At 34.2% G+C, this 24,976-nt stretch overlaps 1 protein-coding gene across 7 annotated transcripts in view; it reads right to left on the reverse strand.

The window, feature by feature from the left end:
• TRPC1 (transient receptor potential cation channel subfamily C member 1) overlaps positions 1–24,976 on the reverse strand; it is a 66,075-nt gene that overhangs the window by 35,911 nt on the left and 5,188 nt on the right. For 2 of the 7 annotated variants that reach the window (XM_060638847.3, XM_060638844.3), the window contains exons 2-4: positions 15,581–15,735; positions 9,196–9,297; positions 4,585–4,787 (exon numbers count right to left, since the gene is read on the reverse strand). In XM_060638847.3, coding sequence (XP_060494830.1) covers positions 4,585–4,787; positions 9,196–9,297; positions 15,581–15,735 — 460 coding nt within the window. Of the gene's footprint in view, positions 1–4,584; positions 4,788–9,195; positions 9,298–15,580; positions 15,736–18,243; positions 19,005–24,976 lie in introns of those variants that run through there. The other 5 variants (XM_060638852.3, XM_060638848.3, XM_060638843.3 and 2 more) reach the window with 4 other exon arrangements.

Here is a 24,976-nt window from a genome sequence, read left to right on the forward strand (position 1 = left end):
GCCTGCTTCAGATTCTGTGTCTCCCTCTCTCTCTGCCCCTCCCCCATTCATGCTCTGCCTCTCAATCTCTCTCTCTTAAAAATAAACAAACATTAAAAACATTAAAAGATAAATAAAAAAATAAGCAACAGATCTGAACAGACATCTCACAAAAGAAGATATACAGATGGCAAATAAGTATATAAAGAGATGTACAACATCGTATGTCACTAGGGAACTGCAATTAAAGCAACAATGAGTACCATTACATACCAATTAGAAAGGCTAAAATCCAAACCCTAACAATATCAAATGCTGGTAAGGATGTGGAGCAACATCAACTCTCATTCTTTGTTGGTAGGAATGCTGAATGGTGTGGGTACTTTGGAAGATAGTTTCTTGTAAAAGTAAACATATTCTTACCATATGATCCAGCAATCACACTTCTTGGTATTTATCTAATGAATTGAAAACTTATGTCCACACAAAAACCTGTACATGAATGTTTCTAACAGCTTTATTCATAACTGCCAAAATTTGGAAGCAATTAAGATGTCTTTCAGTAGGTGAATGGATAAACTGTAGAAAATTCATACAATAAAATATTGTTCAATATTAAAAAGATATGCACTGTCAAGCCATGAAAACATGTGAGGGAAACTTACGTGTATGACTAAGTGAAAGAATCCAATGTGAAAAGGCTACATACTATATATGACTCCAATTATATGACATTACAGAAAAGTTAAAACCATTGAGACAATAAAAAAAAAAAAAAAAATCAGTGGTTGCCAGGGGTTTGAGGTGAGGCAGGGACAAATAGGTGTAATGTAGGGGATTTTTAGGGTAGTAAAACTATTTTCTATGAAACTATGAATGGTGGCTACATGTCCTTATACATTTGTCAAAACCTTTGGAATGTACAACACCAAGAGTGAACCCTAATTATCTGGGTGATAATTATGGGTCAATGTTTGTTCATCTATTGAATCAAAGATATCACACAAGTGAGGAATGCTGATCTTCAAGAAACTGGGGAGGGAGTGAATTTGGTAGTATGTAGGAACTCTGTACTTTCTGCTCAGTTTTGTTAAACCTAAAACTTCTCTTAAAAATGAAGTATAATAATAATAATATTAATAATCAAAGAAATCACAAAATAATTAGAAAATATCTTGAACATACTTACATTAAAAATAAAGAAAATCTAAAATCAATAAGCTAAATTCTAACTTAAGAAGCTAGAAAAAGAAGAGCAAATCAAACCCAAAATAAATAGAAAGAGATAATAAAAATCCAAGCAGAAGCAATAAAAAAGAAAAACAGCAGAGAAGAATGAAATTAATGTTTCTTGGAAGAGATCAATAAAACTGACAAGCCTTTAGGTAGATTAGGAATCAGCAAACTCATTCTGTAAATGGCTTGATAATAACCATTTTAGGCTTTGAGAAATACTCTACTGTTATATAGTGATAGCAGCAACAGACAATAAATTAACGAATGGTTGGCTATATCTCAATAAAACTTTATTTATAAAAACTGTTGGTGGGCTGGATTTGACCTGAAGACTGTAGCCGGGCAATTTCTGGGCTATAATGACCAATAAAAAAAGAGAAGACACAAATAAGAAAATAAAAAGAGATCCTACAGAAAGGAAAAATATTAAAGGAATATGAGCAACTTTATGCCAAATTAGACAACATAGATGGAATGGAAAAATTCCTAGTCCATCACAAATTATCAAACAGGTTCAAGAATAAGCAGAAAATCCAAAGAACCCTATATTAAGAAAATTGACTTAGAAATTAAAAGCCATCCTGCCAAGAAGGAATCTAGATCCAAATGGCTTCACTGATGAATTCTATCAAACATGTAAGGAAGGAACAAATAGTGTCTGTCCTAAACAATACTGTGTCAGAAAATAGAGGAGGTGGAAATATTTCAAAACTTATTTTATGAGACCAGTGTTCTCCTGATGTCAAAGCAAGACAAGACATAGGAAAAAGATGTTATAGAACACTATCCCTCATGAACATGCACACAAAAATACTTAACATACTAGCACAATGAATTCAGTAACCCCTAAGATGTATTATATAACACAACCAAGTGGAGTTTATGCCAGGAATGCAAGGTTAGTTTGACATCTGAACATAAATTAATATAATACATCATATAAATAGAATAAAGAACAAATACCATATGAGCAACTTAATAGATGCAAAAAAGCATTTCGCAAAAATCCCAAATCAATTCTTGATTTAAAAAAAAAAAAAACCCTCAAAAACTAGAAATATAAAGGAATTTACTTATTCTTATAAAGGAAATCAATGAAAAACTTATAGCTAACATCATACTTAATGTTAAAAGACTGAATTCTTTCCCAAATAGAAAGTCCAGAAAAGGCAAGGATATTCAGTCTTACTTACATTCAACATCACCCTGGATAATAAAGCAAGAAAATGTAAGTGTAATAAAGCAAGAAAAATGAAGGCCCAAAGACTGGAAAAGAAGTAAAACTATCTCTATTTACAGATGATATAATCTTATATGTAAAAAATCCTTGGGAATCTAAAAAGCAAGCAAGCAAACAAACAAAACACCCTATTAGAACTAATAAGTGAGTTTAGTGAGATTACAAGATACAAAACCTGTATACAAAAAATCTGTTTTATTTCTATATACTAGCAATGAACCATCTGCAAATGAAAGTAAGAAAGCAACTCATGTGCAGTATTATCAAAACAGATAAAATACTTAGGAATGAATTGTAAACAAGAAGTATAAGACCTATACAATGAAGACTAGAAAACACTGCTGAGTAATTAGGAAGATCTAATAAAATGGAGAGATATACCATGTTCACAGTTTGAATGATTTAATATTATTAACATGCCAATTCTCTCCAAATTGGTTTAATGCAACTTCTCTTAAAAATTTGGGGTGCCTGGCTGGCTTAGTCAGTAGAGCACATGACTTTTAATCTCAGAGTTGTGAGTTTGAGCCCCACGTTGGGTGTGGAGCCTACTTAAAAAAAAAAAAAAAATTCAAGCAAGTATTTTTATAAAAAATGATAATTCATTCTAAGCTTTATCTACAAATGCAAAGGGCACAGTATAACCAAAAATATTAAAAAAAACATAAAAGATGAAAGACAATTACCTGATTTTATTTCATCTTACTTTATTTTGTTTTGTTTCAAGTTTTAATTTAAATTCCAGTTAGTTAACATATAGTGTAATATTAGTTTCAGGAGTAGAAGTTAGTGATTCATCACTTACATATAATAAACACCCAGCGCTCATTACAAGTGTCCTCCTTAACACCCATCTCCCATTTAACCCATCCCCCCGCCAACCTCCTCTCTGGCAACCCTCAGTATGTTCTCTATAGTTAAGAGTCTGTTTTATGGTTTCCTTTCTCTTTTCTTTCTCTAAAATATTTCAGAACAAAGCATCTTCCCCGCCTCAAACGAAGCCAGGCTGAGTGTTCTCTCCAGCTCCAACTCCTCTACCCTCAGCTGCTTCAACTACACACCTATCTAACAAGCATACAATCTGGAAATATTTATATTTAATATTAATAAAGGATTTCAAAACTAGAAGAGGCCTTAAAGATCATTTCTGTTGGTCATCTTATAGACTAGTCATTTTAAAACTAAAAAGTAAATGATAAAGCCATAGCTATCAACCTGATCTTATCAAAAAGAAACACAGATCTCACTGTAAATCAACTTGAAAATAAAAAATTTTTCAGCTCAACCTCTGCAAATAAACATTAAATTGATTCCCAGGAGACTTTCTCAATTTATGGATTGTCACTATCTGTCAATCTACCAAAGATCTGTTCTTAAGGTAAGGAAGAAGTAAGGGTGAATACTTTGCAGCTTTAAAGCTAATTTCATATACTGTAAGAACAGCTTGTCAACAGGCTTCTTAGGACTTCGAGACCACATTTCCACAGTAAATATTATATGTGATACAATTTCAACTATATTTGATTACTACATAGATGATTTATATATAGGCTTATGCTGAAAATTAGATCTCAAGTCTAGCCCAGAACCTTATACAACATGCCCATGTATGTGATCTTGCTCAACCTGTCCAAAATGGGATACTCTCTTGTTCATTTTCTCCTCAGTTGTTCTTAACATTTTGACTGGGGATAATGGGAAGAGAAAAAAACTTGCATACTGTGTGAAAGGGGAAGTAAGAGGCATAATAAGTTAAATATTTAGTCAGACAGGAAATATTTATTTCCTTATAAATAAGAAGGGGTATCTCCACCCCTTCCATTATTTGAAAATTCTCTTAGATTAATAAACTCTGCTTTCAAAAAGCAAATAGTGTCTTCAAGCCCCACCAGTAGAAGTATGAGGTTAACCTTTCATAATTTGAAGGATTTTGCTAATTATTCATCATTTAGTGAACATTTTTTAAAAATGTAAAACTCATACTAAGCAAAAGAACTAGAAGTTTAGCTTTCATAAGGCATCCCAGTACCATATTTCTTAAAAGCTGCATAGAAAGATAAACAACAAAAATTTCACTGACATACCTTACTGTATCACACACCTATTCATCAAAACCTTAACTTTCTAACCTGGAATGTCGGAGGCTGTCCTTTTTGTTTTTTGCAGAGCACAATGTGCATTCACAGCCAACTGCATGGGGCTTGGGTAGAGATACATCCTGTTTTAACAGCATTGTAAGAATTTCATAGTTGTTACGATGAGCAGCTAAAATGACAGGTGCAACATCCATAGTTGTTGAATACTCAGGATTCTGAATTCGCTCCATTAGTTTCTGAAAAATATTTATATAAATGTCCAAAATTATTATTTATGACTGCAAAACAACACATTTGTCTGAAAATGAAATGAAAAAATCAGAATGCACAAAGAACTTAAGAATTATATTAAGAAATATGATAACACTTTACCAGGACTAAATTTTTTTTGAAACCTGAAAACTCAATTTTAATTAATAAATACAATAAATCATGACAGTCAAAAATCTTCAATAGGATACATTCATACATCTGGAGTTCTATTTTTGTAACAAAGAAGTGAAGATACCTAGAGAAATACTTTAGAAAAAAGTGTTTAATTGTCACAAGATTATGGAAACATGCATGACAATGATAACAAGAATCTTAGAAAAAGAATATAAAGGAAAAACAGAAATGTTAAAAATAGGCAGAGTATAAATGCATGAGAAAAATTTTAAAAATTCCACCTCTATGGCAAATCTTGCCACATTGATAGCAGTGAAGCTGCCTGAAAGGGATAAGTAAATAGGAAGCACTCTTCATTTTGTAGAATTCTCTACATATTCCCAATCAATACCTATACTACTTCCTGTTACAAAGGCACGAAAACACTAACAATCATAACTACTATTAATGAGTCACTCCTGAAACTGTTAGGCACTTTACATTTATCACCTCATTTCATCCCCATATTAGCCCGCAAAATTGAGCATTATAATCCCCATGAAGAAACTGAGGCTCAGAGAAGTTAATGTGCCCAAGCTATGCAACAGAGTGGCAAAATGCAGATCAGAACTCAGGTCTGTATTACACTGGAGCCTTCTTTTATGAATAGTTTCTTTCTGCTTTCACTACATGGGCTCATGGGCCTGGTGATGGCATGACATGAAAAAAGAAACTATGTAAATAAAGAATCAGGGTTAAATAAAATGGTTGATTATTTTATGACTATTGCATACTCTTCCCAATACTTCTCACTTTTTCACACACATTTCCGGGAGAGCTGTTTGATTCCATTGCATAAGCTTATCAAGTTCACAGAATTTTTTTGGTAATTTTTATTAATATCATAAAAGTAATACGTACACATTATAAAATATCCGAACAATATAGAAAAGCAGAAAGAATAAAAATTCCCATATTCCTCCAAAGCAACAAACATTTTATAGTATCTCCTTCTAGACCTCTAATACACCTCCTTTTAGGGACATCTTTGATATAAGTGATTTGGCATCAATGATTAAAAACAATGGTCCTTGGGCACCTGGAGTGCTCAGTCTGTTGACCATCTGACTTCGGCTCAGGTCATGATCTCACAGTTCAGTTGGTGAATTTGAGCCCTGCATTGGGCTCTGTGCTGACAGCTTGGAGCCTGGACCGTGTTTTTGCATTCTGTGTCTCCCTCTCTCTGCCCCTCCCCTGTTCACTGTCTCTCTCTCTCTCTCTCAAAAACAAAAAATAAAACATTAAACAAAACAAAACAAAACAATGGTCCTTAATATTTTGAAGTCCAAGGACCCTTTTAATAATCTCATAAAGCTACAGCCCAGGGGCTCCATGATGATTCAGCCAGTTGTCTGACTATTGGTTTCCACTCAGGTCATCATCTCACGGTTCATGGGGTTAAGACCCGCATCAGGCTCCATGCTGACAGCATGGACCCTGCTTGGGATTCTCTCTCTCCCTTTCTCTCTGTCCCTCCCCCATTTGAACTCTCTCTCTCTTTCTCTCTCACCCTCTGTTAAAAAAAAAGGTGGGGGGGGGGGGCAAAAACAAGCTACAGCCCAGAATTTCTGGGAAATAAAATTCATGTATTTAGAATTTAGTATGCAATTTAAGAAAATTCATATATCTATGCTCAAGATATTTTATTTTCTTTATTTAAACAACCTACCACAAACATCTTTATGAATACAGCTTTTTTGAAATTTGGGATAAACTCATTAACCACAGAACCCCTGAAGTCGAATAATAGGTCTAAAGGCCATGAACAGTTTTGAAGCTTTTGATATATATTACCAAAATTCTTTTCATATTTTACACTGCCAATAATATAGGAATGTACCCATTTCACACTTTAGCTAGGCAGCACTAGGCACGGTCATTCCCAATTTATAACACACAAAAAAAACCTACCATGAAATATTAATTTACTAGTTAAATTTTACTATTTTTTGACATACTTAAGCTGTTTTCCTCTTCTTTTATGAATAGTTTCTTTATGTACTTCCCATTTATTTATTGGGGACTTTAAATTAATGAATTTATTTAAAAATAAGAAAGAAGTCTAAAAATTTAGCCCTTTCTCTCCTTATTACTGGTTATAGAGAAGAAAATTATATTTATTCTCTTAAAAGAAAAATGTCCTCAGTTTTCCTATAAAACATACTTAACATGAAAAACATTAGAAGATTAAAATTCATAATTTAATTGCTCATCATACTACCAAAAAAAAACACCCCACCTGTATTAGAAAGTCAAAATTTATCAATAGACAATTTTGATAAGCCAAGAATACAGAATGAATTCACTGAAATGATAAAAAAAAAAAAGTGTATAAAAATATTTGACATTGCCTGTCAAAAAGTATTAGGGCTGTTAAAATGTGATCCTGCCCTCACTGGAAGTACTCAAGCAAAGGCTGGATAAGCCTTTTGGTTACAGATGAAGTACAAAGTGTTTTTCACTGAGTACAACTCAAGATTCGACTGACAGTGGTAATGGTGATAAAAGAATGCCAGTCAGCTGCTCCAGTACCCTGGCAGGTTACACCCCTACTCCCTGCCAAAAAAGTAAAGGGGTTAAAAGGCTAGAAAGTGGAATAAGTATACCAAAATATAATCATGACTGCAAGACAGGTGACAGAAAATTGAATAGGAGTCTAGATATTTCTGACCCTTTGGACAGGGGCTGTATTCTTGGCCTTTTTTTCTCTGCTCCTGTTGGTCTCTTGCCACAACTTAAACTAGTTGGTACACTCCTCTGGAGAAAGTCATGCTTACACAAACTTTGTAATATCTAAATGAAAGTAAAATATTTCAGTTAATATGTGATAAAGTATGCAATTTAGCAGAGTTTCTCATTGTTCTCAGATAATGGCAGATAATCTGTAACCAAGTTATAATTCTTTTGTAAAACAATATTTTTCTGAGTATAGCCAGTTTACACAACCAGCAATTATTTAAACTGCTTGTCTTACTACCTCCTCACCAATAATGAAGGTTGTAATTGTTAAATTTTGATATATAACAAATATATCATTTTTAAAGTAGAATTTGATTAGTGGCTATCTTCCTAATTACAAAAGCAATAAAGAAAAAAGGAGTAACACAAAAAATACCCTTAATTTAGCAATGAGATGACTGCTGTGAGGTAACATTTTGCTACATTTCATAGTTCCTTGTCTGTGCATGTTTTTAACTTTGGACTATATATTGTATGTCCAGTTTACTATTCTCATTTTTTGACTTATGTGATATTTGTTCAGGTTTGTATATATTCTTTGAAAAATACCATTTTAATATATATATAATTATTACTATTTCCCATCTTTTATTTGGGGGTGTTTAAATTGTGTCATATGGTTTTTTCATTGCTACAAATAAGATCACAATTAACATTTTTGTCCACATTTCTGACCAGCTTCTAGAGAAGGAAGCACTAAAAAATATGAGCATCTTTCTTGTTTATGACACATTCTGCCAAATTGCTTCCCAAAATACCCTCCCTACCAATTGTGTGTGAGACTGTACTACTCCCTTGCCATCAATGATCATTATTTTTAAAAATGTTTGCTAATTTGACAAGCAAAAATTAGTATTTCATGTTTTATTAGTAGTAACTTTTAATCTTTTTCTGAGATGTTTTTCATGTCCTTTTCTCATCTTGATATTTTTCATCAATTTGTCAATTATTAAGATTAATTTGTGATATATAGGAAATATATTTTCCAATTATCCATCTGCTTTCTAAATTTTTTCAATGTCTGAATTTCAGAGATCTAACTTCTATACAGCCAATGGTTGTGCCATTGCTTTTTATGATTTTTGTCCTTTGCTTTTAAGTTTACAAAGTCTTTCCACTCCTAATCACTTAAATATTCACCTACATTTTCTTCCAGTTTTATGGTTTCACTGTATATATTTAATTTGTAAATCCATTTGGAAACTAACCTGAATTTTCAACTTAATCTATAGAATGTTCAAAACTAAAAATACTGATCCACACTGACAAAGTTATGGAAATATCACTAACTTTAAAAAGGTTTCCTGAAAGCAATATTAATTATTCTTCAAAGTGTCTACTTACTTTAAGGCACTACCTTACAGTAGAAAAAACTATTTCTTTAGAACAAAATAAATTTGGGGGAAGAAAAAAAATGGCAATGGGGCAGATCTATTTTGGTTTAAAAATCCAAATTAATAAATAGTTAAGAGTACTAACTACTATAGTTGGTCTTGATGATCGTTTTGGTCGATGATTAAGTAGTATATCAACAGCTCCCACTACTTCAGAGTCGATTGCCACCAAAAGTGCATCTGCGGACTTCAAAAAAAAAAAAAAGGTTAAAAATGAAAATGGAGGATAAAAAGGTAAACTATTTATTTTTACTAATTCCTAAATAAAACTCTTTAAATTTAAACTGTATTATATACAGTAATATTAAATATTTAAAAATTTAGACTATCCAAATAAATAGTACATTTGCTGGCCTTAGCAGTACTTTTGTGTACCACAACACACACAAATTTCTGTCCTGGTTTCATTGCATAAACTGGTGAAATAATAAATGCTTGAAGAGAAGGGTTTATTAATGGATCCATGCCATATTTAAAGTTGCAAATTTTTTTCAAGATCTTTACTTTTGAACTTTGAACCAAAAGAATCTTAACATTCCAGATGTATTAAAGAAATTGCCAAGGACTATTACTACTGGTACAGGGTATGTTCAGTCTAATAAAAATTACCATCAATGCAACCATGAGGATAAGGGGAGCCCTCTGTTCTCAACTTTAAAACATACATAGCTGACTGAAATGGTACAAATTTGACATTGATATTAGCAATCTTATCAAGTAAAAGCCACAAAAAACTAGGCCACCAATGTCCTTAGAGACAAGATGGAGAAGTGACTTTATAGTTTTAAAAATCCCAAACTATAGTTCATTTTGAAACTCCAACTTTGACTGGAAGAATAAGTAAACAGAAGCTGAGAATAGGGACTTTCCAACACTGCAACAAAGTCTACAGTCCTATTATTATACTTGGCAACTGTGACATCAGGTTTCTGTGTTTCTTTTTGTTTTGTTTTGTTTTGTTTTGTTTTGTTTTCTTAAAGAAAGCTATAAAGAGAGAAGGGAAACATGGGGATAAATAATGTTTTAATCTTAAAAAATGACTCGATTATTTTCAATTTGTACACTTGAAAAACTGTCATAGTCTTTGACAACCATCTATATCAACATCCTCTCTCTTTTGAAAATGAAACTCTATCAGATCTTTAGTATTCTTTGTAGCTGAAAAGAATAAAACTTCCATTCACTTTCTCTAGATGTCAAAAATAGGACTAAAAATGGAAGACTTTATTTGGATATCTAAAAATAAGACTAAGCACACCAAAGAAAGAATTGGGGGCCACATTCAATCATTAGGAACTGCCTATATATTGCCACAGGAAAAACCCCCCACTCTAATGAGAAATGTAATTATTTTATCCCTTAAAACTTTTAGGGTTCACTGGGCTGTAGCCTATTCTTTGAATTTAGCATCATTCTTCTTCTACTTTGCAAACATTTCTCTTCAGTTTTTACCATACTTGGTCAGGTGAAGCAAACAAAAAGAATTATGTATTCATTACTACTAAACATTTCACTTATGATTAATTTTAACCTATAAAGCTAATTATAGTAATGGCACTGCTCTTCAAGTCAAAGTACCAGTCAACTCCAACTATCTGAAACATAGCCATGGATCCAACTGCAAATTTCCAAAATAACTATATTGAGCTGTCACAAACTAACTTCATGGGCATTATTTCCCAGGAGGAATTGCCTCAATCATACTGACTTAAGAGTTGTCTATAAATGAAGGAAAACTGGCTTTCCCAAGTATTCTCCAAGTCTTTACTGAATAAGGAAACAGCTAGGTTAAAACTAACGAAATAGAAAGAAGTGAAAAAATTGCTAAAAGCTGACCAATGAAAAGATAAAATATGAATATAGCAAAATCGCTATCAAACAGAGCAGTCTGAAGCCATATAATGTAAGGACAAACATGTTAATATTTTCAGATTATATAAAGCAAAATAAAACAAATATATTCTCAATGATTCCCACTTATGATGGTAAAGTTAAATTATATTCAGATACACTATTTTGTGAAGAATAAAGAAAGATTCATGTTAAATCTTTCAATGCTTAAAAGGATAAGCTTCAGGAATAAAAACTGTGTAAAAAAAATCATGTAAATAAGGAGTTACGATTAACTTATTCTGCACAAATCATATTTATTTGATAAAGGAAGTTCTGAATGAAAAAGTTTCAAATAATTTTTAAAATATTGTTAGGACAAAAGGTCATTAGTTTTGCTTCCCAATTTCTCACAAATATTTGACCATCCCTCCCTTATACCAATGTATTCAATATGTATACTTATTATGTATTAACGAGGATGCTTGCTATATTCCTTCCCATCTCAGAATGTCTTTTCAACAATTCCCATACTCTTTCCCCTAAGCTCAAAGTAAGAAGCTTCTTATTTTCTTTCCAAAGCTGTTTTCCACCTTGGTATTCTACTTAATGTTTTTCTGTCTTCTATAGGAACTTGGTCCTTCATTTATAGAAAAAACAGTCCTAGCTCCCATCTCCCAAAACATGAAATACTTCCTCACTCTTTGCTAAGCTGACTTGATCCTGTCTTTCTTTTCACCACTCAAGTTTTCTTTCTCTCACTTTGTCAAATTTCTCAAACCCATGCATATCATGTTCTCTAACTCTACTGATGCCAGTTTCAAAATCCAGTGCCTTTTCTACTCCTTCATTTTCTTTGATTTCTAAGCAACACATTAAAACTCTTTCTTTGGTGTTCACAATGCTGCACTATCCCAAACTCCTTTAATGGAACCCTTTCCTTCTATTGCCTTTATTAGCATAGATGTTCCCTGAGAATCAGCACGAGCCCTTTGCTCTCCTCGGTAATTTCATCCACTTTCATGATGCAGGTGATCATCCCACGTCCATGACTGCTCTATCTCTCCAGTCTGACCTCTCCCTAGAGATTTAATCTTCATGTGTAACTGTGTATTGGAGACTGCCTGATACCCCCTAAATAAATAGGACTAAAACCAGAATTCACATTTCTCTGCCCCACGCTTGACTTAACTTCTTTCATCCTTCTCCCAGCCACCTATGTTTAACATTTCCAAATCATCCTAGACTTTTTAAATTCTCCCCTCCAAATTTAAATACTAAGTTCTATCAACTCTTCCTTCATAACATCTTTCACATCTGCCATTTTTCCTCCTATTCTTGTAGCTACTATTCTAGTTCAGGCTTTAAACTCTTCATATCTGGATTACTGTAAAAACTGTTCACCCAAGCTATGGCCTTCCCCACTTTCCATTTTTTAATCTATACTGAACACAGCCACTACAATGGTTTTCCTAAAATATTACTGGACACATCACATTCTTCCTCAAAAATCATTTAATGACCCCACTATCTATACACCCAAATTCCTTAGCCTGGCATTCAGGCCCTTTTTATTAGTTTTGTTTTAGTTATTTTTCCAGATATTTCCCACTACCATCCAGCCCAAATAATTTCCTCAGAAGGCTAAATTATCCATTGTCTCAAAAATATACATTGCATGTGTTTTTGTTTACATCCTTTTCCACATCTCCTATTCCAGAGCTATCTGTACATTTTTGAGAGTAGTTTCAGTAGTAGGTAAAAGCATGGACCCTGGAGCCAGAACCTGGGTTCAAATTCCAAGTCTGCCATTTGTGTTGTACCTTTGGGCATGTTACTTAACCTTTTTGTATACTGGTTCTCTCCACTATAATATGGAAATAATAATAGTACCTATCTCATAGGGCTGTGGTGAGGACTAAGGAAGTGAATATATTTAAGATTCCTAGCATACAATAGCACTACATAAATATTGATAATTATTAATGTTTGAAAGCTGAGCTCAAATGACACTCTTCCATGAAACCTTGATAGCAGATACACAGTGACTTTCTCTTTTCTATGTTTCCAAAACATCTGTTGTAAAGCACAAAAGTTTAACCATAAAACATGGTTTTTCAATAGTGACGTTATTGACATTTGGGGCCCGATAATCCTTTGTTGTGGGGCTGTCTTGTGCACTGCAGGATGTTTAGCAGTATCCCTACCCTCCACCTACCACATGCCAGTGGTGGTCCATCCACCAGTTGCGAAACCAAAAATGTCTCCAGATATTATCAAATGTCCCCTGGAGAGCAAAATTGTCCAGCTGAGAGCCACTAGCATAACGCAAGATAAAATACATAATAGCACTTTTTAACCTCAAAGTAATACACAAGGGTCAAGTATTACAATACACTCAGTACTTATCAAATACACTTCTGCATTATTTAACTGATTAGAAATTCATATGTACAGTTGAAAAATACAGGGGTTAGGTAGGGGTGTCCACCCCCCACATACTCAAAAATCTGCATATAACTTTTGACACCCCCAAAATTCAATTACTAATAACATGTTGACCAAAGCCTCACCAATAACAGTCAATTAACATATATTTTGCATGTTATGTGTACTATATACTGTATTCTAACAATAAAGTAAGCTAGAAAAAAGAACGTTATTACAAAAATCATAAGGTAGAGAAAATACATTTACAGTATTACACTGTAAAAAATCCACATATAAATGGACCCATGCAGTTCAAATTTGTATTGTTCAAGGGTCAACTATACTTTCATTGTCCAATTAGTTTTAATATCCTTTAGTACAGACCTCATGTTTTACTTATTCATTTCCACAATCACACCCAACCAAAGGCTTTGGACATCTGTTGATTGATAGGTAAGACGGAGATAACCTGAGACAGAACACAGTGAACTGGAAAGAGCATGGGATTTGCAGTCAGAAGATCAGGTTCAAATCTTGGCTTTCCTCTCACTCACTTTAGAACTTTGGGCAATTCATTAAAGTCTATGAGCCTCAGTTTTCCAGTCTATAAAACATAACAGCTATATAGGCTGGCTATGATGTTCAAATGTGATCAGGAACCATGTATACTGCAGAATTATTATATACACAGGATCATGTATGTAAAAAGATAAAAATGATTATCATACTATAATATTTCTTTTATCCAGAATCATCAGGGTCCTTCTTTATAACTATTTTCTAGGTCACTGAAGCTTATGCCTTTAAGCGTTTCACTTTGAAATTTAAACTATTTTGATGGAAGCTTTCTGCTTTCAGAAGTACTATACATATTCTTCTTTCTTCCAAAACAATAGGTACTGAATATAATTTAACTTTTCCTCACTTATTCTGGGCCATTGTTATAAACATTGATTACCATCCCAACATACAACTTCTTCAGAGATTATCAGATATGTAATGCTTTTGACCTCTTTATTAAAGAGAGTCAGAGGTACTGTGCCCCATTTTGTTTTTCTGCAGCCCTCATGTCCCTTCTGTTGCCCCTCTAATTCTCTATGGATTAGAAGAGTAAGTATTATAAGTTTGTTAAAGTTGAAGGAGAGCTCCAGTACTCTATTGACTAAAGTTCATAAATGGAAAAATTCACGGCACCTACTGCTCAGAGATGTTTTTTTGTTACTTTCTGGTTCTCAGGGGTGTTCTAGATAACTGGAATTGCCGGGAAGGCAATTTCTTTTTCTACTCCAAATATGCATGTACACTGGAAGTGTCATATATTGTAATGCATATGTATATATACACACAGTAAAAATACACATAAAACTTACTTATATTTTTTAAATTTTCTGTGAGTGCTTCCTGATGCCACTAAAATAAAAAGCCTCATTAATTTGAAGCTCCAACAGAGCAAACAATCATACTATTTGAAAGAAAAAAAGAAGTGCAAGAATTCATGTGCTCCCATCATAAGCAAACCCAAAAGAAAAGGAAAATAATATTATTAAATTTCCTTCACAATCTCTTGGCTGAATTCTTTCAAGACTTATATGCATGCCTGCTTTTCTACCTGAATTGATATGAAGACAAACAGAAAGGTCTATATTTTCCAGTTAAAATTTTTTTTTCACTTTTAGTTATAAGCAAACACTAAACTTCAGACAAAAAGGAAAAATTAATAAAATTTAAAAGGACAAAATAAAAGTCAAGTTAAAAATTGCATTGTGAGTCAGGAGCATTTTGTTCTTTTGTTTGTAAATTAAACGGGCCACAGAAAAATCTGTTTCCCTGACACTTCCAGAACATTTGTACTATTTTTAGATATATAATATAAATAGTAATAACATAAGTAATAAAAACAAAGCCATCTTTAATAAGTCATGATAATTTACCTGTCAGATGTTATAAAACATTTATAAGGAAGGAAAAAGTCAAAATTTGGAGGAAAAAGATAAATCAAGTCAAAATACACTTTTTATAAAAAGGCTTTTTCATGGTTTGTTTTTAAAACTTTTAGTGGCTCAAGACCAAATAAAGGGTGAAAGAAAGAAAGAAAAAAAAAAGAAGGAAGAAAGGGAGGGGGGAGTGGAAGAAAACTAGAAAGAAAGAAGAAAATATGGCATATCTAACAGTACTTAGAAGCTACTGGATAGAATTATCTAGCCTTGTACCTGACAACCGTAGTCCAAAAGAAGCTGTAGTATATCCAAGTTTTCGTTTTCAATAGTTATGGTAACAGCATTTCTCCCAAGCACATCTACGCAATTTATGTTCAAGTCACCTGAACTGTTTTCCTCCAAAATCTTTTTAACCATATAATAGTCACCTAAATAACAATATACAAACATAATTTAATATCCAAGACATATTAGATAAGAATGACTGTAAAAACTTAGCCTGGTGATTTCAAAGAAAATTTAAAAATCTAAACTCATTTTGCATATGGAAATGTGCAAAGAAAATGGGAACATTTCCTTGCTGAAAAACTTATATCCTGATAAAATAGTATGCACACCAACTGCAAACATAAGGAGTAAAATTTTAAGTGTGCAGTTTGAAATAAAAGTTAAGTTTAAAATTCATAATTGACTGACTATAAGTAAGGAAAGAAACTTTTAGAAGATATTTAAATAATACAGAATGTCCAAAAGTACAGACTGGAAGCTAGAAAAATAAAAGAAGCTTAACGGATTTAGTTTTACATCTCATATACACATTTACTAGCACATAACAATGGTTAAAAATAAGATCTAACAACAAGCATAGAATATTAAGAAGTGGTTTTACAGGGGAAAACCTAGTTTGGAAAAGCAGTGTGAATGTATACATGCTAGTAGGTATGCATACTAAGAGGAAAGGATGCCAGAGATTCCTATCCTCTTCTCCCCACTCTCCACACACACACACACACACACACACACACACACACACACACTGTACACACACTCACTCACTCACTCACCTCATCATCTGCTTACATGACCAGGGAATGTTCACTTCATAAATTAATAAATAATTAATGCTGGTAAGGGCTGAAGTCAGAATATTTCAAAGTGAAGTTTGACGTGTTGGGAGCATGCAGATTACCTTCCTCCTAACTCCAGCCCACATCAAAACAGTTGACCCAACAGGGTAAATGAGATTATTTATGGAGGTAATCATTTTCACCGAGGGCCCATTATATTTATCTGTTGACTAGCTAGTGCAGTAATATAATAATAAGGTGGAATAAATAAAAAAAGAAGGGCTAATTAAATAAAGCAAGGTGGGTTTTGTTTAACTTCTGAAACATAGGAGGAATAAACTATTTTAAGTGACTTGCAAATATAGTTGTTCCTCAAAAGTGTACGAAAAATAAACAGGAAAAGAACAATCAGAATGGAAACCACAAGGAAAAAGAAATGAGTAATTTCATGATACAGAAAGAAAAAATCCTAAAAGTGAACTAAATGAGTGGACAAGAAGGAAAAGTAACAGATTTTTGTTAAAACTTTTCAAAGATTTGCTACTATTTTTAGTCAATGACTTTAAAGTTCCCACACATTTTGGAAGAAGTTGAATGGTAGTTATTTGATGGCATATTTCATTAGATTCCTCAATAAGAAAACTAGTCGCGAAAAGAAATATTTTCCTCATAGCACTGCTAACTAATATTTAGATACTAATGTTCCATGGCAAAAACTTATAAAAAAACTTCACAAAGTGAAGCTCTTAGTCACAAGATGAATAGTGAATATACAGATAGACCAGTGAAAATTTCAGATTGTTACTGGAAAGTAACATCTTAAACCTTATTTAAGGTGAATTTATTTCAATATCTTAGTGGTAGGAAAATGCTACCCATAAAAACTCTATTTTTTTTAGTTTCATGAGGTGTCTAGGGGAGGATTAATTTTTTATTTATCCTGTTAGGGACTCATTAGGCTTGCTGAATCTAAGGACTTCTGCCCTTCATTAATTCTGCAATATTTTCAGCCATTATCTCTTCAAATATTACTTTGTCTCCATATTACTCTGTTTTCTATTGGAACTTCCATTAAGCATTATTTTGGAGGGGCATCTGGGTGGCTCAGTTGGTTAAGCGTCAACTTCGGCTCAGGTCATGATCTCATGGTTCATGGGACAATGCAGAGACTGCTTCGGATCCTTGGTCTCCCTCTCTGTGACCCTCCCCCCATCATGTGCGTGCTTTCTCTCTCTCTCTCAAATAAACATAAAACACACACACACACACACACACACATTATGTTGGATCATCTCATTCCAATTTGTGTCTCTAAACATTTCTTATTTTTCCTCTTTCTTGCTCTCTCTCTTGCATTCTTGATACTGTGTCCAAATCTCACTTATTCCTTATTCAATCACTTTAACCCATTTATTTTTTTAATGACTTTTTTTTTCTCTAAGTTTTACTGGATTACTTTCCAAATCTTTTGTTTTACTTCCTTATGTTTTCATTTCCTTAAGATTTTAGTCATTTTAAACATACTTATTTTATGGTTTTTATATGATACTTATCAGGTCTTAAGGATTTAATCCTATTTGTTGTGCCTAGTGATTATCAATAATGGGTGACTGTCTCCTGAATTTTTAAATTGAGCATTGCAAACTCATCTTTATGCAGCTTAACTGTGGGAATCCTGGCAACCTAGTTTGAAAGCTTGTCACATCAAGGATGTTTTAAGTTTGCTTCTTCCACATAACTCAGAGGTTTTGCTCCCCTATCAATCCTTTTCATTATTTATTTCTCAGTTTAGGTTTTCATGGACCAAGTAGGTAATATTAAACTCCAAGCCAACAAGAGACAGGACTATATCTGCAGATTCTTACTTACAAGCTTCTCTGTAGTCTCCCAGTGCTGGTGGATGGATTCTTTTCTTCATCTACAGCTTTGCTACAGGTATAGGGTTTTAAGGACACTCCTCTGTTTTTCAGTCTTTTTCTCACTTTTGGATCCTGAGTGTTTCCCTTAATTTCCTGAAAGCTCAACTCTTCATTTAAATGGTTGTTTGTTGTATTTTAGCTAGCATTCCTAGGTGATTTGAAGCAAGAGGGTTTTCGGATTATCTAGTCAGCCTTTTGATAGAGCCAGAAAAGTATAAAGAATTGTATAAATACAATTCTTACAAAATTTTATAAACTGTAGGTACAGCAAATGGACAGAAACAACTGCTACGTTTTAAAACTTTAGATTGCTGTTTAAAGAGTAATTTATTGCAAATGTCAGATACTCTAGCTTTAAGGTTTCAAAGACTATTTCCATTATACTCAGGGGGCTATACAAGAAAAAGGAAACTTAAAAATCAAAACCAAATCAGTAAATTTCATCCCTAAAGATAATAAAAAGTACCACCTTGAGATAGCTGACACACATATGCAAATGAAATATTACATACTATAGTCACAGAACCTATAGGAAACTATAGTTTAGGTTTCTAAGTATTCCACCTAAGTTTACCTTTGCAAGCCATTTAAAACAATGTGCTATACTGTTAAACCCAGAACAATCCTAAAATTTAGGATGAGCGTATATGTAGAAAAGAGATTAGTAAATTTAAAATATATAGGAAGAAGCTAGTTATAGAGCAAGGATTACAATTTAAATGCCTTTTTATGTCAGACAAATATATAAATTTCACTTTATATTAAAGTTGCTTTTAATAATTACATGCATCTTTTATCTTTTAAAATATAATATATAGAAGAAAATGCAACATAATCTGTTTACTTTTTGGCTAGATGGTTCCTTTTTCAGTAAAGGAAAAATAACTTTTCAATCAATTCCACCCATATGCCAATTCAACAGCAAGCCTTCTTAGCCCCCTCTCCAAAATAGTTCCCATACTCATCCCCTTGTATTCATGTATACTGCTACCCTAGTCCAAACCACTATCATCTCTTTCCTGAACTCTGCAATAGATTCTTTATTGATAATAGCTGCTTACACTTCTAATACAAGGGTCAACATACTTTTTCCATAGAGGGCCACAGAGTAAATATTTTAGGCTTTATGGGCAAATACCCAAGTCTGCCTTACTGCAGAAAAGTGATTACAAACTATATGTACACAGGTGAACTCCAATGTGTTCCAACAAAACTTTATTTGTGAACACTTAAGTTCAAATTTTATATAATTTTCATATTATAAAATATTATTCTTCTTTTGATTCATTCCCAATAACTTGAAATGCAAAGTGTAAAAACTATTCTTAGCTTGCAGGCCTCAGAAAAACAGGTGGTGAGGATTTGGCCTATGGGCCATTTTGTCCACCTTGTTCTAGCCCCACTCCTTTAATCCACTGTCCACCCAGCAGCCAGAGTTGATCTTTTTAAAATTCCTATCATTCAAATCAAAAATCTTGAGGATTGGGGCACCTGGGTGGCTCAGTCCGTTGAGCTTCTGACTTAGGCTCAGGTCATGATCTCGCGGTCTGTGAGCACAAGCCCCGCGTTGGGCTCTGTGCTGACAGCTCAGAGCCTGGAGCCTGCTTCAGATTCTGTGTCTCCCTCTCTCTCTGCCTTTCCCCCACTCATGCTCTGTCTCTCTGTCAAAAATAAATAAAACATTAAAAATTTTTAGGGGCGCCTGGGTGGCTCAGTTAGCTGAGTGTCTGACTTCAGCTCAGGTCATGATCTCACAGTTCGTGAGTTCGAGCCCCCCGTCGGGCTCTGCGTTGACAGCTTGGAGCCTGCTTCAGGTTCTGTGTCTCCCTCTCTCTCTGCTCCTCCCCTATTCACATGCTGTCTCTCTCAAAAATAAATAAATAAATAAATAAATAAATAAATAAATATTTAAAAAAAAATCTTGAGGATTGTTATAATTTTCCATCACACCTAAAATAAGTGCCAAAATCTTTATTGTGGCTTATTAATCCCTATGGGACCTGAGCTTCACAACCATTCTCCATTAACCTTATGCAACTCTCCTGTTTACTCAGTATGATCTTTCTAGACTAATGTTTTCCAAAATGCAGGCTGCAACCCCACCAGCAGTCATAAAAACAATGTAGTGAGTCCTAAATAGCAATTTAAAAAAATTAAATACTATTAGGGTGCCTGGGTGTCCCAGTCGGTTAAGCATCCAACTTTGGCTCAGGTCACTATCTCCCAATTCGCCAGCTTGAGCCCCACATTGGGCTCTCCACTATCAGCATGGAGCCTGCTTCAGATCCTCTGTCTCCCTCTCTCCCTGCCCCTCCCCTGCTTGCCTGCACATGCACACATACTCGCTCTCTCTCTAAAAAATAAACATTTAAAAAAATGAAATAGTATTGGGGGCACCTAGCTAGTTCAGTTGGTGGAGCATTTGACTCTTGATCTTGGAGTTGTGAGTTCAAGCCCCACATTGGGTGTAGAGAATAAAAATAAAATCTTTAAAAATAAATAAACAAAATAAATAAATTAAATTAAATAGTATATAAAATACCAAGGTAACTCATGGATCCTTAGCAACAACCAAAGCAGCAGAATATACTTTCTTTTCGAGGGCACATGGAACATTCTCCAAGATAGATCACATACTGGGTCACAAAACAGCCCTCAATAAATATAAAAGAATTGAGATCATACCATGCACACTTTCAGACCACAATGCTATGAAACTTAAATCAACTACAGGAAAAAGTCTGAAACACCTCCAAAAGCATGGAGGTTAAAGAACATCCTGCTAAAGAATGAATGGATCAACCAGGCAATTAGAGAAGAAATTTAAAAATATATGGAAACAAATGAAAATGAAAATACAACAATCTAAACACTTTGGGATGCAGCGAAGGCAGTCCTGAGAGGAAAATACATTGCAATCCAGGCCTATCTCAAGAAACAAGAAAAATCCCAAATACAAAATCTAACAGCACACCTAAAGGAACTAGAAGCAGAACAGCAAAGGCACTCCAAACCCAGCAGAAGAGAAAGAATAAAGATCAGAGCAGAAATAAACAACACAGAGTCCAAAAAACCCAGTAGAACAGATCAATGAAACCAAGAGTTGGCTTTTTGAAAAGATAAACAAAATTGATAAACCTCTAGCCAGGCTTCTCCAAAAGAAAAGAGAGGACCCAAATAGATAAAATCATGAATGAAAATGGATTTATTACAACCAATCCCTCAGAAATACAAGCAATTATCAGGGAATACTATGAAAACTTATATGCCAACAAACTGGACAACCTGGAAGAAATGGACAAATTCCTAAAGACCCACACACTAACAAAACTCAAACAGGAAGAAACAGAAAATTTGAACGGACCCATAACTAGTGAAGAAATTCAGTAAGTTATCAAAAATCTCCCAACAAATAAGAGTCCTGGACCAGATGGCTTCCCTGGGGAATTCTACCAGACATTTAAAGCAGAGGTAGTACCTATCCCTCTCAAGCTGTTCCAAAAAATAAAAATGGAAGGAAAACTTCCAGACTCATTCTATGAAGCCAGCATTACTTTGATTCCCAAACCAGAGATCCAGCATAAAGAGAGAAGCACAGGCCAATATCCCTGATGAACATGGATGCAAAAATTCTCAATAAGATACTAGCAAATCGAATTCAACAGCATATAAAAAGAATTATTCACTATGATCAAGTGGGATTCATTCCTGGGCTGCAGGGCTGGTTCACTATTCGCAAATCAATCAACGTGATACATCACATTATTAAAGGAAAAGAACTAGGAGATCCTGTCAATAGATGCAGAAAAAGCATTTGACAAAATACAGCATCCTTTCTTAATAAAAACCCTCAAGAAAGTTGCGATAGAAGGAATACTTAAACATCATAAAAGCCATTTATGAAAAGCCCACAGCTAATATCATCCTCAATGGGGAAAAACTGAGAACCTTTCCCCCTGAGATCAGGAACACGACAGGGATGTCCACTCTCACCACTGTTGTTTAACATAGTGTTGGAAGTCCTAGCATCAGCAATCGGAAAACAAAATGAAATAAAAGGCATCAAAATTGGCAAAGATGAAGCCAAACTTTCACTTTTTGCAAACAACATGGTACTCTACATGGAAAACCCGATAGACTCCACCAAAAGTCTGCTAGAATTGATACATGAATTCAGCAAAGTTGCAGGGTACAAAATCAACGTACAGAAATTGGTTGCATTTTTATGCACCAATAACGAAGCAACAGAAAGAGAAATAAAGAAACTGATCCCATTCACAACTGCACCAAGAACCATAAAATAGCAAGGAATAAACCTAACCAAAGATGTAAAAGATCTGTATGCTGAAAACTATAGAAAGCTTATGAAGAAAATTGAAGAAGACACAAAGAAATGGAAGAACATTCCATGCTCATGGATTGGAACAACAAATATTGCCAAAATGTCAATACTACCCAAAGCAATCTACACATTCAATGCAATCCCAATCAAAATCGCACCAGCATTCTTCTCAAAGCTAAAGCAAGCAATCCTAAAATTTGTATGGAACCACAAAGACCCCAAATAGCCAAAGTAATAATATTGAAGAAGAAAACCAAAATGGGAGGCATCACAATCCCAGACTTTAGCCTCTACTACGAAGCTGTAATCATCAAGACAGTATAGTATTGGCACAAAAACAGACACACAGACCAATGCAATAGAATAGAGAACCAGAATTGGACCCACAAATGCATTGCCAACTAATCTTTGATAAAGCAGTAAACAGTATCCAATGGAAAGAAGACAGTCTCTTTAACAAATGGTACTGGGAGAACTAGAGAGCCACATGCAGAAGAATGAAATTAGACCACTTTCTTACACTATACACAAAAATAAACTCAAAATGGAGGAAGGACCTGAATGTGAGACAGGAAACCATCAAAACCCTAGAGGAGAAAGCAGGAAAAAAACCTCTTTGACCTCAGCCACAGCAATTTCTTACTTGACACATCTTCAAAGTCAAGGAAATTAAAAGCAAAAATGAACTGTTGGGACCTCATCAAGATAAAAACTTCTGCACTGCAAAGGAAACAGTCAACAAAACTAAAAGGCAACCCAAGGAATGGGAAAAGATATTTGCAAATGACATATCGGATAAAGGGTTAGTATCCAAAATATATAAAGAACTCACCAAACTCCACACCCAAAAAACAAATAACCCAGTAAAGAAATGGGCAGAAGATATGAATAGACACTTTTCCAAAGAAGACATCCAGATGGCCAAACAGACACATGAAAAGATGCTCAACGTCACTCACCAGGGAAATAAAAATCAAAACCACACTGAGATATCACCTTACACCTGTCAGAATGGCTAAGATTAACAACTCAGGCAACAAGAGATGTTGGCGAAGATAAGGAGAAAGAGGATCTCTTTTGCATTGCTGGTGGGAATGCAAGCTGGTGCAGCCACTCTGGAAAACAGTACAGAGGTTCCTCAAAAATTAAAAACAGAACTACCTCATGACCCAGCAATAGTACTGCTGGGAATTTACCCAAGGGATACAGGAGTGCTGATGCACAGGGGCGCACATACCCCAATGTTTATAGCAGCACTTTTAACAATAGCCAAATTATGGTAAGAGCCTAAATGTCCATCAACTGATGAATGGATAAAGAAGATGTGGTTTATATATACAATGGAATGCTATTTGGCAATGAGAAAGAATGAAATCTGGCCATTTGCAGGAATGTGGATGGAACTGGAAGGTATTATGCTAAGTGAAATAAGTCAGTCATACAAAGACAGATATCGTATGCTTTCACTCATATGTGGATCTTGAGAAACTTAACAGAAGACCATGGGGGAGAGGGAGGGGAAAAAAAAGGTACCCAGAGGGAGGGAAGCAAACCCTAAGAGACTCTTAAGGAATGAGAACAATCTGAGGGTTGATGGTGAGGTGGGGGAGAGGGGAAAGTGGGTGATCAGCATTGAGGAGAGCACTTGTTGGGATAAGCACTGGATGTTATATGGAAACCAATGTGACAATAAATTATATTAAAAAAATAAATATAAATAAATAAATAAAAATGAAATAGTATATAAATACCAGAGTAATTCATGAATCCTTAGCAACAAATTCACCTTGGCCAACTTAAACTCTTAAGACAGTGGAGAAAAATTACAATATTAATTAAGAATAGGTGATTCCATTTTTTTCTTCATTAGCACCTCATTTTATTTTCAGGCATATGACAGTAAATGTCAGTATCACTAAAATGGGAGCATTAATGTTGCTCAATTTAGTTTAATTTTATAGTATCCAAATTTTCAGTTAGTTGTGAAGTATGGGAGAATTTATCAGTCAAAAAAAAATTGTAAAGCTATTGAAACCAAGTTTCTGTAACAAACTTTTTGAGTGTGTCAACCACAGCATTCTTTAAAATTTTTTTTTAATCTTTATTTATTTTTGAGAGAGTGAGACACCGTGTAAGCAGGGGAGAAGCAGAGAGGGAGACACAGAATCTGAAGCAGGCTCCAGGCTCTGAGCTGTCAGCACAGAGCCTGATGTGGGGCTCGAATTCAAGAAGTGTGAGATCATGACCTGAGCCGAAGTTGGACACTCAACCGACTGAGTCATCCAGGCGTCCCTCAACAGCAGCATTCAAATTGAACTATTAACTGAAGACACTTAAAAGA

Source organism: Panthera onca, chromosome C2 (genome assembly GCF_046562875.1).
Source record: "Panthera onca isolate mPanOnc1 chromosome C2, mPanOnc1 haplotype 2, whole genome shotgun sequence".
Classification (NCBI taxonomy): Eukaryota; Metazoa; Chordata; class Mammalia; order Carnivora; family Felidae; genus Panthera; species Panthera onca.